The sequence below is a fragment of the Portunus trituberculatus genome, unplaced genomic scaffold (genome assembly GCF_017591435.1).
Source record: "Portunus trituberculatus isolate SZX2019 unplaced genomic scaffold, ASM1759143v1 PGA_scaffold_475__1_contigs__length_85926, whole genome shotgun sequence".
Classification (NCBI taxonomy): Eukaryota; Metazoa; Arthropoda; class Malacostraca; order Decapoda; family Portunidae; genus Portunus; species Portunus trituberculatus.
In genome coordinates, this window is record NW_025541643.1 from 71320 (window position 1) to 85926 (window position 14607).

The 14607-nt window shown below is 46.3% G+C and overlaps 1 protein-coding gene, 1 non-coding gene and 1 pseudogene across 2 annotated transcripts; 2 read left to right on the top strand and 1 right to left on the bottom strand.

Moving 5' to 3' along the window:
* Positions 1–5032: 5032 nt before the first annotated feature.
* Positions 5033–5151, top strand: LOC123500732. The gene has a single exon (XR_006673439.1). It is a non-coding gene; the product is annotated as a 5S ribosomal RNA (ribosomal RNA).
* Positions 5152–8599: 3448 nt separating this feature from the next.
* On the top strand, positions 8600–9295 carry LOC123500729 (annotated as a pseudogene).
* Positions 9296–12296: 3001 nt separating this feature from the next.
* Positions 12297–14574, bottom strand: LOC123500722. Its single transcript, XM_045249360.1, is given in 3 exon segments — positions 12297–12864; positions 12867–13109; positions 14373–14574. Coding segments are annotated over 3 exon segments (933 nt in total). The 5' UTR covers positions 14560–14574; the 3' UTR covers positions 12297–12361.
* Between the last annotated feature and the right edge of the window lie 33 nt (positions 14575–14607).

The window sequence follows — 14607 nt, forward strand, 5'->3', positions numbered from 1 at the left end:
GCCGTGGGCCATGTGCATGAGGAGGGTGGGCAGCAGTGGTTGTGGGGAGTCTGCGTAGCCGCTCTGGGCACCGCTTGTACCAGGCATGGTGGTTCATGCCGCAGTTGGCGCACTTTGGCTCCGGCCGCGGTCCCTCCCCTTTCAGTGCCTCGATGCACTGGCTGGTAGGGTGCAGCTGGGAGCACACCCCACACTGCTCCCACCTATGCCGGCAGCGCCTGGCAATATGGCCGTAGCGCTGGCACCGATAGCACCGTGTTGGCTCCTGCACGTACTCGCGGACGTGGAACTGGCCCAGCCAGCCGAGGTCCAGCGAGTCTGGGAGCCGGTCCACTTGGAGGAGGATCTCCACGCTCCTTGTTGGCAACCGCCTCCCGGCCGACTTGACGGTGCAGCGGCGAGCACTCACCACTAGAGGGTGTGCCTCCACCGCCTCGAGATCGTACTCGACAGGAAAATTGAGGAGAATCCCCTTCCTCTTCCTGGGTTGGGGGGTGAAGGGCTCCAGCTTGATTCCACGCGGCCCGCTGTCTGCCAGTTCTTGGAGAGATCTGGCCGCGAGCTCGTCCTGCGGTTGAATCACGAACGTGTCGTGTGATGAAACCGCGACCCTCACATTTAGTGGCGGGCTCTTGGACTCTTCCAGGTACCTGAGAGCCTTGTATTTGTTCTGAAACTCCCCTACAGACTCCAGCACGTACCTGAGAGCAGGAGTGGGCTCCAGTCGTTGGGGCGATGGCGGCAGTGGCGATAGAAGAGGTGGAGGACGATACACCTGCGTCGCCTGTTCTCGATCCGACTCCAAGTTTATCAGATCGCAGGTGATATCCTCCGCGAGCCTCTTGTTGGGCGCCGCAAGCACTCCGGTCGGAGAGGGTGCCCTCTTCCTGCCGTTGCTTGGAGGCGCGGCCTACGTGGCCATTGCGTCTGTGTGACAGTTCTCTGCCAACATACGCAGAACAAAACGACACTTCACTTTTGTCACTGATTCACTACACTTTTGTCACTGCACAAACGCTTAGCACACACACACACAAAAAAGGTAAAAGCACTAACATAATAAAATAAACACGGAAGAGACAGGTTAAATAAAAAAAAAATAAGACTAAGTAAAAGATTAGGAGACACAAGGAAAGCACAGTAAAATACGGTTAAAGCACTCGCAGATATCGACAAAGGGGAAGGAGAAATGAAAGAAGAGCGAGCAATGAAGTAATAACAAATAGAAAGCGTGGAGGAGTTAAAGTGAGAGATGCAGTGAGAGAGAGAGCAAACGGATAAACAGATAAATATCAGGAACAATTATAAAAAACTGTAGGGAACAGGAAATTAACACTCACTCAGTCGGCGTGTTCCTGTAGTGGTGAATGGCGTTGGTATAATCCTGCTGAAAAACAAAATGCACAAACTCGAAAACACAGAGCACTTGTGGTAAACAACACAACAGCATCATGTGTTCTCAGGCGGTCACCCATCCAAGCAACAACCGGACCTAACGCTGCTTAACCTCGCTGATCGGACGAGAGGCGGTGTGTTCAACGTGGTGCGGCCGCGGCTGACTGGATGCTACGATTGGCTGTTCTGAAATAATGGAATGCCAACAACATCTGGTGTTCTCAGACGGTCACCCATGCAAGTACTAACCGGACCCAACGTTTCTTCACTTCGCTGATCGGACGAGAAGCGGTGTGTTTAACGCATGTTCAGAATCATAATCAGAATAAAAGAGAAAAGTTGGGGAGGGGGAAGTGAGGACAGAAGAAGAATAGATGGGTGATAAGAAGGGAGCTTCAGTAAGAGGATAAAGTCACTGAAGCTTGACCCAGGCGCCAGATGGACTTCTGTGATGACTGAGCGTTTGGTCTATTGTATGTTTCTTTATAGAAGAGATGGACGCGGCAAGGGAGGCCGGCACCAGACCAGAGGGAGCCAAGCAGATCGCATTAGTACCAAGCACGCAAGAGCAAAGGACCGCCAATGCCACGGACGAGGGCGCCGCACCAACACGGAAGTGGCGGCCAAACCGTCTCGTTTTCAGTGCAAACAACAAAAAGCGTGAAGCAGGAAGAGTGAAGTACGTGATAGTAGTAGGGGAAAGAATGACATATAGAGGGAATGGGGTGAGAAATACTTCCGTATAGCGGAGGGACCTACATTTTTACGTGGGTTCCGAACCACGGATAGTAGTATAATTGGTGATTTGGGGTTGTAGTATAAGGTTTAACTTTATTAGCGAGGTTGGTGAGGGGGTATATGAATATTTTATTTCTGATTAAATGAGTGTGATGAGTGGATATTGGTGTTTGGTGGTGTCCGCCGGGAGTGGTCCGGTCCTGGAGTATCACCCTGTTCTGGGGAGATCAACCTGCTATGGATATAAGAAAAGGATTAAGAGGGTCAATTGGATGGAGATGGTTTGAGGGAGATGGTATGTTTGTGAGGGTGGATGACGTGACGGCGAGATGACCGAACAGTTCCGCGTCCTCTGTGGAGGTGATGAAAATGTTCCCGCGTTTTGTGCGTTCACAGTACCATCCATCACTACTGGCCCCTCCATAACAGACGCGGGGGGGTGCCGCTGCCGGAACGTCATGTAGACGGCCGGGGGGCCCCATTGCCGTGCCGTCAGAGGGAGGGGTGCGGTTATTCTCGTCATTCGCCCAGCATTGGTCGCTCCCAACTACCTCTGTGGAGGTGATGAAAAAGTTCCCGCGTTTTGTGCGTTCACAGTACCTTCCATCAGTACTGGCCGCTCCGCAGTAGCAGACACAGGGGGTGCCACTACCGGAACGCCATGCAGACGGCCGGGGGCCCCATGCCGTGCCGTCACTGGGAGGGGAACGGTTATGCTGTCCCCGACCCTTGGAGGTGGTCCGGTGCCCCCTTAAAGCCTAAGCTGCGAGACGGAAAAATAATGCATAAAAACAAAAAGATGAATACAAAGCCATAAGACAAAAAATATGAAAACACCACTAGGCGTTGGCACGCGAGCCCACTCCCGTAGGAAGGGGCATGTGATGGGGGTGTGGGTGATGCCACTCTGACAATTGGAGTGGTACTGTTAGTAATGAAGATAAGTGAGAGGAGGAGTGTGAATGGAATTGAAAGGAGGATGGATAGAGAAAAAAAATGTGTGTTAGTGAATAAGTGATAGGGAGGATGGATAAGAATAGAAGTTAGTTAGTAAGAGGGAGTGAAAGAAAGGTTAGATGGAGGATGAATGAGGGGAAGAGGAGTCCGTTATCTGTAGATGGGCTCAGGAGGTTCATCTGTGGGGTCAAGGAGGGTGGTGTGGGGTAGACGTCTGTGTGCTCGGGGAAGGATTTTCAGGAAGTTGTATGTGTCTGTGTGTCTGTCTGGGAACGTTTTTAGTTGTTTGTTTATTCTGTTGTAGAGTGTGATGTTTAGTGGTAGGATGTTGGACTCCTCATGAAGACATGAAGAGGTCTGGAAATCGAACCATTTCGTTCCAAGTGCGAAACGAACTGTTCGGTTCTGGACCTTCTGTAGTTTTAGAAGATTGGAAGGGACTGAGAGAGACAAGGCAAGAGGGCAGTAAGTTATTAGAGGAAGAATAAAAGCTTTATAAAGGTGAAGTTTCAGCTTAGAAGTACTGTCGCGAAAACGTTCCAACTTGCTCAGGGCCCCTGAGGCAATGGCGACTTTTTATCTATATGGATATTAAATCTAAAGTGTTTGTCGATAGTGAGGCCAAGGACAGTGCTGACTTTGCTTATTGGGATGGGTACAGGGTTTGGAAAGTCTTTATAAAGTGAAATTTGGTGGGGCTGTTTGAATTTGTTGTTAAAGTATGTAACCTTAGATTTTTCAGGATGAGAGTGGATGCGCCATTCTAGCTCCCATAAGCTTGTGGTTGTTAACTCTTCTTGAATTTTGTCAGTAATGTGATCTAATGTCCTGGCGCGCGCCAGTTGTGTTACATTGTCTGCATATTGAATTGTTAAGGAATCATTGTGGGTGGGACGGGGTAAGTCGGCGGTATACATGTTGTAGAGGGTGGGAGAGAGTACGGAGCCTTGTGGGACTCCGGCCTATGGGGGAGAAATAAGCGGAGAAGACGCCCTGGTGTCTGATTCTAGTTTCTCGCTCGTCCAAGAAACTGCACAGGAATTTTTGGGTTAAGGGGGGCAGGTAAAAGTTATTGCAAATTTTGTATTTCAATCCTGTGCGCCAGACTGTATCGAAAGTTTTTTTTTTCACGTCTTTTGTCACTAGTGCAGATTTATAAAAGGACGAGTTTCCATCTAAATATGTGATAATACTATTAAGGGCGTCTTCAGTTGAAGCATTACTACGAAAGCCGAATTGCTGGGGACCCAGCATTTCGTTGCTTTCGAGGTATGATCTTAACCTTTGATTAATTAACCGCTCGAAAGATTTACCGAGTATTTCCAGCAAGCTTATGGGGCGATAATTTTCAGGGAGATGTAAATTTTTGCCGGGCTTCGGGATCGCGGTAATATATATGGAACTGGTGCCTTCCCGGTTGTAGTAGGGTAACAATATTTCCTGTTTTTTCCACTTGATCCAACATCGCTGGGTCATACGAACACGGTCTCCGTCTCGTCGTTGACCCCTCGGACCACGCATCCGAGACGAACAACCGAGAGGCAAGCAAGAAAACGGCGTAAAACCAAATAATATCGAGTAGGAGGAGGTGCCAGATTTTCCAGCCAGCGGCATGCATGCAGCGAGCAACAAGCCAACCAGCCACCAGCCACAGAGGGAGGCAGACCGAGTCTGTGTCAGAATAATAATAATAATAATAATAATGATAATAATATTAATAATAATATTAATGATAATAATAATAATAATAACATTAATAATGAGAGAGACAGACAGACATACAGACAGAGAGACAGACAGACAAAGAGAGAGAGAGAGAGATAGAGAGAGAGATGGGGGGGGGATGTGATTAATCCAATAGGGAAACTTGATTCACAGGGTATATGGAGTATAGTAGGGCAAGCCAGGAAGAAGTTAAAGGAACCTAAAACTCAAATCGAGTGCCAACGACCACACCACGTTGAACACACCGCTTCTCGTCCGATCAGCGAAGTTAAGCAACGTTGGGTCCGGTTAGTACTTGGATGGGTGACCGCCTGGGAACACCAGATGTTGTTGGCATTCCATTATTTTTATTTATCTATTTATTTATATATTATTAAATTATTATTATTATTATTATTATTATTATTATTTTATTTTATTTATTTTTTTTTCTATTTCATATCTTTTTCTTTTTTGCTCTAGTTGGTTGATTTTTTTTTTTTTTTGCGATTAATTGTAGTAATAATAATAATAAGAAGAAGAAGAAAAAGAAGAAGATGAAAAGGAAGAAGGTTTCATTTGTCTATTCTTATATTGTTTTATCTGATTATTTAATTCTTTGTTAATTAATCCATTTATTCTTTATACCTCGTGCTATGATTAACAGACAAAACTGTGTATTCTAAACACACATCAATAGGAGAGGACTCGAACTGACATTTTTTAACGATTTTACGATTTTAATGCTATTTGTTGGTAGCTCTTGCATTTGAAATAATTATATTGTGAAATTGTCAACTTTTTTTTCGGTATGGGCTAATGTATGCAATGTTTATGCTAATGTATTCAAATTTATGGAAATTTTAGGCAAATTGATGCAAATTAGCAAAATAATATTTTTGGGGAGTCGAGGGGGGGCTGTCGCCCCCCCTCCGGTAGATATTGTTGGGGGGACGCGCGCGAAAATCACTCCATTTTCTAATTTTGCGATTATGCACATATCCGGTAAAATCATGTAAATAAAAAAAAATAAAAATCATCGTCCAGAATTGTCAGTGGGATCCTTTTTTTTTTTTTATTTAAACTAGGTTACATGTGTTGTTCATACCAGAGGTCTGAAACTATGGTATAGTTGAGGCCTATCTTGGCAACAAAAAGAAATAGACAATATTTAAAGAAGTGAGTCATAAATTGATAATTGAATAATAGTATATAGTTACACAGTATCACAGCACTTATTGGTGTCACACTAGCACTTTAGCCACTCGTTCACGCCTCTTTTGTACGCCTGGAGGCATGTAGAGTGGTGTATGTCTGTGTTTTGCACCAGCCGGTTCCACATGCGGCTGTAACGAGGGAGGAAGGAACGGAGGTGACTCTCGGTCCTTGGAAAGGGGACAGTCACAGTGAGGTGGTGGTCTATTAGGCCGGCGGTTCGAGTGTCATGTGTGGGGATGGATGGGGGTGGCAGGCGTAGTGGTGCCAGGTGTGGAGTCTGTTGCCTGAGGGCCTTGTACATGACGCACAGGCCCGCCACGTCTCGCCGCTGCTGTAGAGGTTGAAAGCTGAGCTGCTGGTCCTGGTTCCTCATTTGCACCATCCTTTGCGTTCTTGCCTGGATCCTGTCAACCCGGCAAGATAGAAGGGTGGGCAGGAGGACCAGGTGAGGGGAGCGTACTCCATGACGGGCCTTACCTGGGCCCTGTAGAGGGACGCTATCCCCGGACCGTCGAACAACTTCCCAACGCGTCGGACACAGCTCAGCCTCCACGCCGCATCCCTGGCAACCCTCCTCACGTGGGTGGTGAAAGTTAGGCCTGCGTCTACTTCCACCCCCAGGATGGAGATAGACTGCTGGAAAGACAGCCTTTTGCCTTCAAGAAAGAAGGCTGGGGGATGGGCGTCTTCTCGCCGCCTGGAGATGTGCAGGACTTGAGTTTTCTCAGGGGCGAGGGTTATTTGCCAGCGCCAGCTCCAGGATGCAACAATTTGCAGGACAGCGTTGATTCTGTCCACCGTGTTCTGCCGGTGGTTCCTGTCGCTGATGAAGGTGAGGGTGCAGTCGTCTGCATACGCTTTGACCTCCGGGACTAGTTGCAGTATGTCATTGAAATATACAAACCACAACAGAGGCCCGAGGACACTGCCCTGAGGGACGCTGGCTTTGATATGGTGTTGGGAGGACGAGTGGCCATCAACAACAGTGTGCAGGGTTCTGCCATGAAGGTAGTCCTCCAGGAGGTGCAGCAGTCCTCCACACACTCCAAGGCTCCTCAGTTTGGCTGCCACTCCCTTGAACCACACTCTGTCAAAAGCACCGGCGATATCCAGGGCAACGACGAACACCTCTTTCCCACTGTCTATCGCGGTGCTCCACTCCGTAGAGTTTAGGAGAAGCAGGTCGGCGGCCGACTTACCCTGCCTGGACCCAAACTGCTTTGAGTTAAGGAGGTGGTGGGCGTCGAGGAAGGCGGTGACTTTTCTCGTGATGAGGACTTCCAGCGTCTTCCCCACCACGGAGAGGAGAGAGATGGGCCTGTAGTTCTTAGGATCCGCCCTGCTACCCTTCTTGTGTACAGGCACCACTCTGACCTGCTTCCAGAGTGCTGGCCATGTTTGGGAAGTGAGGCATTCCCGGTAGAGCTGGGTGAGTGGAGTGGCGAGCTCAGCTGCACATTGCTTCTGTCTCTCTCTCCCTCCCTCTCTCTCCCTCCCTCCTCTCTCTCTCTCTCTCTCTCTCTCTCTCTCTCTCTCTCTCTCTCTCTCTCTCTCTCTCTCTATATATATATATACTCCTTGTTCGGAGCTTTGCGATTGCTCCCCGAGATGCATCAACGACGAGGAAGATGGGCATGAGGACGTCGATGGCGTAGACGACTAGATATTCTATTTTTTTTTTTTCAACCTGTGAACGCTCGCTATTTTGTGTTCTGTATTTTTTATGTTCTAATTGTGATTTTCCAAAATACGCGGAGGAGACTGGTTTCGTTGTTTGAAATTTTGTGTTCTGGATTAAACTATTATTTATTGTGAGACCTAGATGCTTGTTTTGTTGGATCGATTAAACGCTAGTGAATAATTCAGTTGAAATCTGTTCAATAATTTTGCCCACCCTTGCACAAATTCGTTAATTACATGTGTCCTAAGAACAATTGTTTGTTATTTTATTTTTTACTAAAAAACTAAATTTTAAAAATTGAACTCAGTTCCTTCTTTAAAATTTAGTTTTTAATTTTAAAAATCTTTAAGGCCAAAATTATTCCTTTTATATTTTTGCCATTTTTTCCAATTATCTCATTATAGTTCAGTAATGCGAACAGATACAACCACAGAGTACTACATAACATTTTATGCACTCTTAAAAAGCTTCTTAAGACAAAACCAGGGTCCTACGACGTCTCATTCTGCAATTTTTCTTGCCACTTCGAAATTTGCAATTTGCGCAAAAACTTACCAATAACGAGTGACCCAACTATGATTTTATATATATATATATATATATATATATATATATATTGCTTCTGTCTCTCTCTCCTCTCTCTCTCTCTCTCTCTCTCTCTCTCTCTCTCTCTCTCTCTCTCTCTCTCTCTCTCTCTCTCTCTCTCTCTCTCTCTCTCTCTCTCTCTCTCTCTATATATATATATATATATATATATATATATATATATATATATATATATATATATATATATATATATATATATTTGTAACAAGTGTGTGTGTGTGTGTGTGTGTGTGTGTGTGTGTGTGTGTGTGTGTGTGTGTGTGTGTGTGTGTGTGTCCGTTTTTTTTTTTTTATGTTTTTCTTTTCTCTCTTTCCTTCCTCTTTTCTCTCCCTCTCGCCTGCCTAAATTTCTTTGAGTTACCCATGACATGTTGTTATGGTTGGGAGGGGGGGGGGAGTTTTCTGTGGTTGTCGAACACTCTTACGTCATTCCCGTCCAATCGTAAGGCAAGGTAGGGCCCCGGCAAACCGTATTTAAAGAAGTGCCAGCCTAAGCGCTCAACTCGCCCAACTGTTCGTTCCGAGCGGCAGTAACTTACTTACTTCCTTACTTACTCACCATGGCACGTACTAAGGAAACGGCTCACAAGTCCACCGGTTGCAAGGCGCCCCCACAAGCAGCTTGCCACGAAGGCAGCCCGCAAATTTGCTCCTACCACTGGAGGTGTCAAGAAGCCCCACTGCTACAGGCCATGAACCGTGGCCCTCCGTGAGATCCGTCGTTATCAGAAGAGCACCGAACTGCTTATCAGGAAGCTGCCTTTCCAGCGCTTGGTGCGTGAAATTGCCCAGGATTTCAAGACTGACCTCCGCTTCCAGTCCTCCGCTGGCATGGCCCTCCACGAAGCTTCCGAGGCTTATCTCGTGGGTCTCTTTGAAGACACTAACCTGTGCGCCATCCACGCCAAGCATGTCACTATCATGCCCAAGGACATCCAGCTGGCTCGTCGAATCCGTGGCAAGCGTGCCTAATAAGTGTGTCATCCAAGGCAAGCAAGCAACAACAAAAAATATCTAGGCCGTCTTTAGGGCCAAAGGTGCTTTATCTAAAGAGAATAATATTACATAGACCATGAATGGGTTGGCTTTGATCCGTATGGTCGAGCGATTTCCCTGATTGTAAGTTTCTCTCTCTCTCTCTCTCTCTCTCTCTCTCTCTCTCTCTCTCTCTCTCTCTCTCTCTCTCTCTCTTTCTTTTTTTTTTTTCTTATTCAACCTTCCTCTCTGTGTCTAGGATCCGATATTCCATGTCCATGTTACTGATCAGTAGTATGTCGGTGGCTTTCCCCTCCAATCTGATTTGTAGTTATATTGATTGATTGATTCACTGCAATTCAGTCAAGAAAACAAAATTCTCAGGGCCCAGGACTGGGCCACGGTCGTGGATGCCTACAAATTTCTTCGATCCAACACCCTGAAGCTGGTCTTTGGCTCCAGCGCCATGGCAGCGAGGGCGGTGTCTGGGGGCCTTCTGCTCTTTGGGATGAGACATACACCCCTCTGATGGCTTGTGACAGATGCCACAAGGTTGAGGAACACCGCACCAAGGACTGTCCCCAGCCCCGAGACTATCTTCGCTGCTCTGAGTGTGGGGGAGGAGACCACACCTTCCGGACCTGTCCTGCAGATACTAAGAGATATATGAACTGCGGGGAGCAGCATAGCGCTAGGGCCATGCGTTGCCCAGTCCGGAAGGATGCTTTGAGAGAGAAGCAAGCCCGGGCTCGTATGCAGTCCTCATACGCTATGGCGGCAGTGTCAGCTCAGCTGTCACCCACACTGACTGCTACACCCACCTCCACGCAGGGCGAAGCCTCCACCACCACATCCAAAGGCGTAATAATTCTCCTCCACGCTCACATGATGAACGTGGCTTTTCCCGGGAGCTTCCAGACCGTGCTGTCACAGGGCCTTACCCTTAACGGCATGCCTCAGGTAAGGCTCCCAATAAATCCCCCTTCTCCCCAGATTCTGAGTTCTTTGCTGGGCTCGGACGTGGTGGAGAAGGCCAAGCATATGACAGAGGAGGCGACGGCAGAAGTAGCTGGACCACCGAAGGAGATGCCGACAGCTGCAGACGCCACACAAGACCACCTGGCCGTCGATGAAGGGGCAACTCATTCTCCTAGAGAGATGACCAGCCCTTCTGCCTCACGTGCACCCCTCCCTGGCGAGGCCTCCTGTTCCTATTCTCTTACTTCCTCCAGAGACCTCTCCTCAGAATCATCCATGCATGATGATGAGAGTCTCGACTTCGCCATCGCCAGGAAATCCTCCGCCAGACTGCCCAAGACTAAGAAGAATGTACTTGGGCTGCTCAACAAACCAGGGTTTGCCATCCTACACTCTGGTAAGTCTCATGCTGACCGAGACAGGATTCTTGATTTTATTAGCAAACAGCCTGGCTCGTGGGAACTACATCGCCTGCCTGGACGACGAGGACTTCGAAGAGCTTGCTGCCCAGCCGCCTCCCCACATTGACGACCGTCTGCAGTACTTAGGACATATATCACCCTTAAAAATGACTTGACTCAAGGTAGTACAATTTAACGTTCACACCTGGGACAAGCGAAAGTTTGACCTAACTAACACCTGCAGACAGCTAGACCCAGACATAATTCTGATATACAGCCACGGACTTAGAAACGATTCAAGACTTAAAATCCCTGGTTATCATGTCCACCAGCAAAACATCTCTAATGAACAAAACGACGGGGTTGCCATTGCAGTAAGAACCAGAATCCGCCACAGGGTGGAAGATGACTTTTTATCAGAGACATTGGCCATTGTAATTGACACTATAGACGGGCCACTTACCATTGCAACAACCTGCCTCCCTCCTCGGCGCCCATACATACCCCACCCTGACTTCTTTCGCCTCTTACGTAGACACACCCCTGTACTCCTAGCAGGGGACCTTAATGCCAGACACACAACACTCGGTTACACAACTACCAACCAGGTTGGACGCGACTTGTTAGACTACACCAGCCACCAAACAGCGTTACACTTGGGACCTACTTTTCCTACCTTTTGTGGACCTGCCTCTGACATTGTTCTTGCCAACAGGGCCAATTTACTCAACCACTATATTTCTCCAGGACCACTGACTACAAGTGACCACATCCCTATCATCATCTTCACCTCACCAATTCTCATACCCACATCACGACAATTAAATTACCGCAACACTGACTGGGACACTTTTTCGACAGACCCACTTCTAAACATGAGCGACGAGACAGACATCTCCAGGGGGACACTCATGGAGATAGACGAAGCTATATCTACTTGGACAGACAAAGTCCAGACAGCCATGACAACACACATACCCACTAAGTCCTTCAGACTACAACCAGCTCCCTTTCCCTTTCGTACCACACAACTACTCAGACTTCAGTTTTTAGCTTAACGACAGAGAACAGCTCGTCTAGGCTGGACCTACGATGACTTCCGATGATATACTGACATACGGAATCAACTTAGAGATGCTAGATTGGCAGAAGCTAATGACCACTGGCGACGAACTCTTAGGCCTCTTTCACACGAGACGATTTTAATCGTGACGGGAAAAATCGTCCATGATATGCTCCTTTCACACGAGACGGTTTGCTCCTTTCACACGAGACGGTTTTAATCGTGCCGTGACACCTTCCCACGGTGCCCAGTGTCAGTTTGCACTTGCACTTGACATGGAGAGGTCACGCGTTATTGCGTTGTGTGTTTTGAATCGCCGGAGACGGCGACGACAAAGGAAGCGTTCCTGTTGGGTACATCCCATTAATCAAAAAAGAGACGAATTAAGTTCCTTTCACACCTTATTTACTGAACTAAGAGAAGACGAATCAAAATTTTCAATTACTTCAGGATGAGCATTTCATCATTTGATGAGCTGAATCGTTGTTTAAAAGAAGTTCTGCAACGCCAGGATACAAACATGAGAGACTGCATTAAGCCTGAAGAGATGTTAGCTATAACATTGAGGTAATTGAAATAGTTTTAGAGTTATCTACTTTATTGGGTAACATATATGTAGCACATGTTAATGCAACTGATGTGTTCTTAGCTTGTAAAATCTATAGAATCGTTTGAAAACTGTGTTGGAGTTGGTGATACTGCATTGTCGGCGTAGCTTGAAGACATCTGCTGCTCATAGCCCTGGAAGTCGCCTGAAACGTGGCCGGGTTGAGCTGCATTGGGGAACCGGGATGTTTGAGAATGGTGATGCGGGGCAGGAGGCGGCAGACTAGTATGGGGAGGGTAGGATTGATGCTGCCAAAATGTCGGATACGGAGAACCACCGGAAGGAGAAAACATGTGGACGTTATGAGTGGTTGTTTTCCTAAGTTTTCCTTCCTTAATTTTAGATATGCTCTGTAGAACATCCATCTGAAATTTAAGTACTTCGTCATCGTCAAACTTCTCCAGTGATGGCAAAACACTTCTGAAAAATGACATGTGCCTATTTTTCGCATCATCCTCCATAATCTTTAGCATTTGCTCTTCAAATGGATCTAGTTTGCGGCTCCGTTTTCGCCCTACGTCGCTAGCTCCGCTAGACGATTTTGACTAGGTAATGGATCGGAAGAAGCGCCTCCATCATGTTCTTCCTCACATGTTCCTGGACCATCAAAGCTGTCCTGAGTGTCTCGTTCTTCATATAGTTTTGATAGAAATTGTAGTTCCTTGCTGTAGATATAAGATTTCACCTTGCAAGCACCTGCTCCTGATTTTTTTGCTTCTTTTGTTTTCTTGTTAAATTTGGCGTAGCAGTCTCGAACGTTCGTCCACCTTTTCATGACATCTTTTCCTGTAAATAATAGGGCGTGTATTACTTTTATATCAAGTGTCTCAACAAAAATTATTTTATTATCTAAAATTATTCTCCACACACACACACACACACACACACACACACACACACACACACACACACACACACACACACACATGTATACATATATGTAAACATGAAAGCTTAAAAGTAAACACATATAGCATATAAGTATACATACAAAACATGTTAAATTGTGACATTTTTCTATTGCAGGTACTTGGCAAGTGGGTGTACACTGACTGATCTGCACTACACGTTCAGAATTGGCATTTCCACAGCAAGCCTACTCGTGAGAGCTGTATGTCAAGCTATCTGGGAAGTCATGCTCTCAGAATGCATGCCTGTTCCCACAAAAGAACAGTGGGAAAAGATAGCATTGCATTTTGAAAAAGTTGCAAATTTTCCTCACTGTATCGGTGCAGTAGACGGAAAACATATTAGAATTATTTGCCCCTATAAAAGTGGCTCCATGTTCTACAATTATAAAGAGTACTATTCTGTAGTTTTGATGGCAATAGCAGATTCTCAATATCGGTTCACATACGTTGATATTGGCAGTTTTGGGAAGGATTGTGATTCATCAATTTTCAAACGAACCAGACTGTGGACGTCAATTGAAACAAACGATCAACTACTGCCTGCCGAGAAAGTTCTGCCCGGCACAGGTATGGATAGTGCAAAAGTTCCATATTTTTTCTTGGGCGATGAAGCATTTGCCTTACATAATCATCTGTTGCGCCCTTTTGGGGGGTCGAACCTTACTAAGGAAAAAAGGATATTTAACTACCGTTTGAGCCGAGCTCGTCGGTATGTTGAGTGTTCTTTCGGCATTTTGACCAATAAGTGGCGAATCTTACATCGGCCTCTTAATGTTCAGGTCGATTTCGCTGTTGATATTGTCAAAGCCTGTGTTCTTCTCCATAACTTCGTTCGTGACAGGGATGGATTTTGTCATGAAGATACAACTACAATTATAGGCTTGCAGGATTTACAACAGGGGACACAACTTAGAGGGGGCCTATCAGCAAACAATATAAGAAATGTAATGTGCACCTACTTCAATTCTAACGCTGGAGCTGTCCCTTGGCAAATGGCTAAATTCTAAATGATAAAACTAAAATGCATTACATATAGTGAATGTCTATTAGTGCTATTGTAATAAGTAACGCAAGTAAACAAGTAACAAAATTGTATCGATACGAATGAAATGCTATGTTATCGAATAAAACTACTTACCAAATGTATTTTTCTCTCTGTCCTCCAATTCTTCAAAGTCAGGTTTCAGTTCCATACAAACTTCTTTCCATGCATTCTTTGTAGCATTCCTGTCTTTGTATATGTCCTCTGTCTTGTCCCACAAAACAGGCCTCTCTTGCACCAAAGAAATTAGCCGTTCAGTGTCAATCTCAATCTCCTCGCCCATCGTTGCGCACACAACCTCACGCCACAGACGCAAGGAGACGACTAAAAT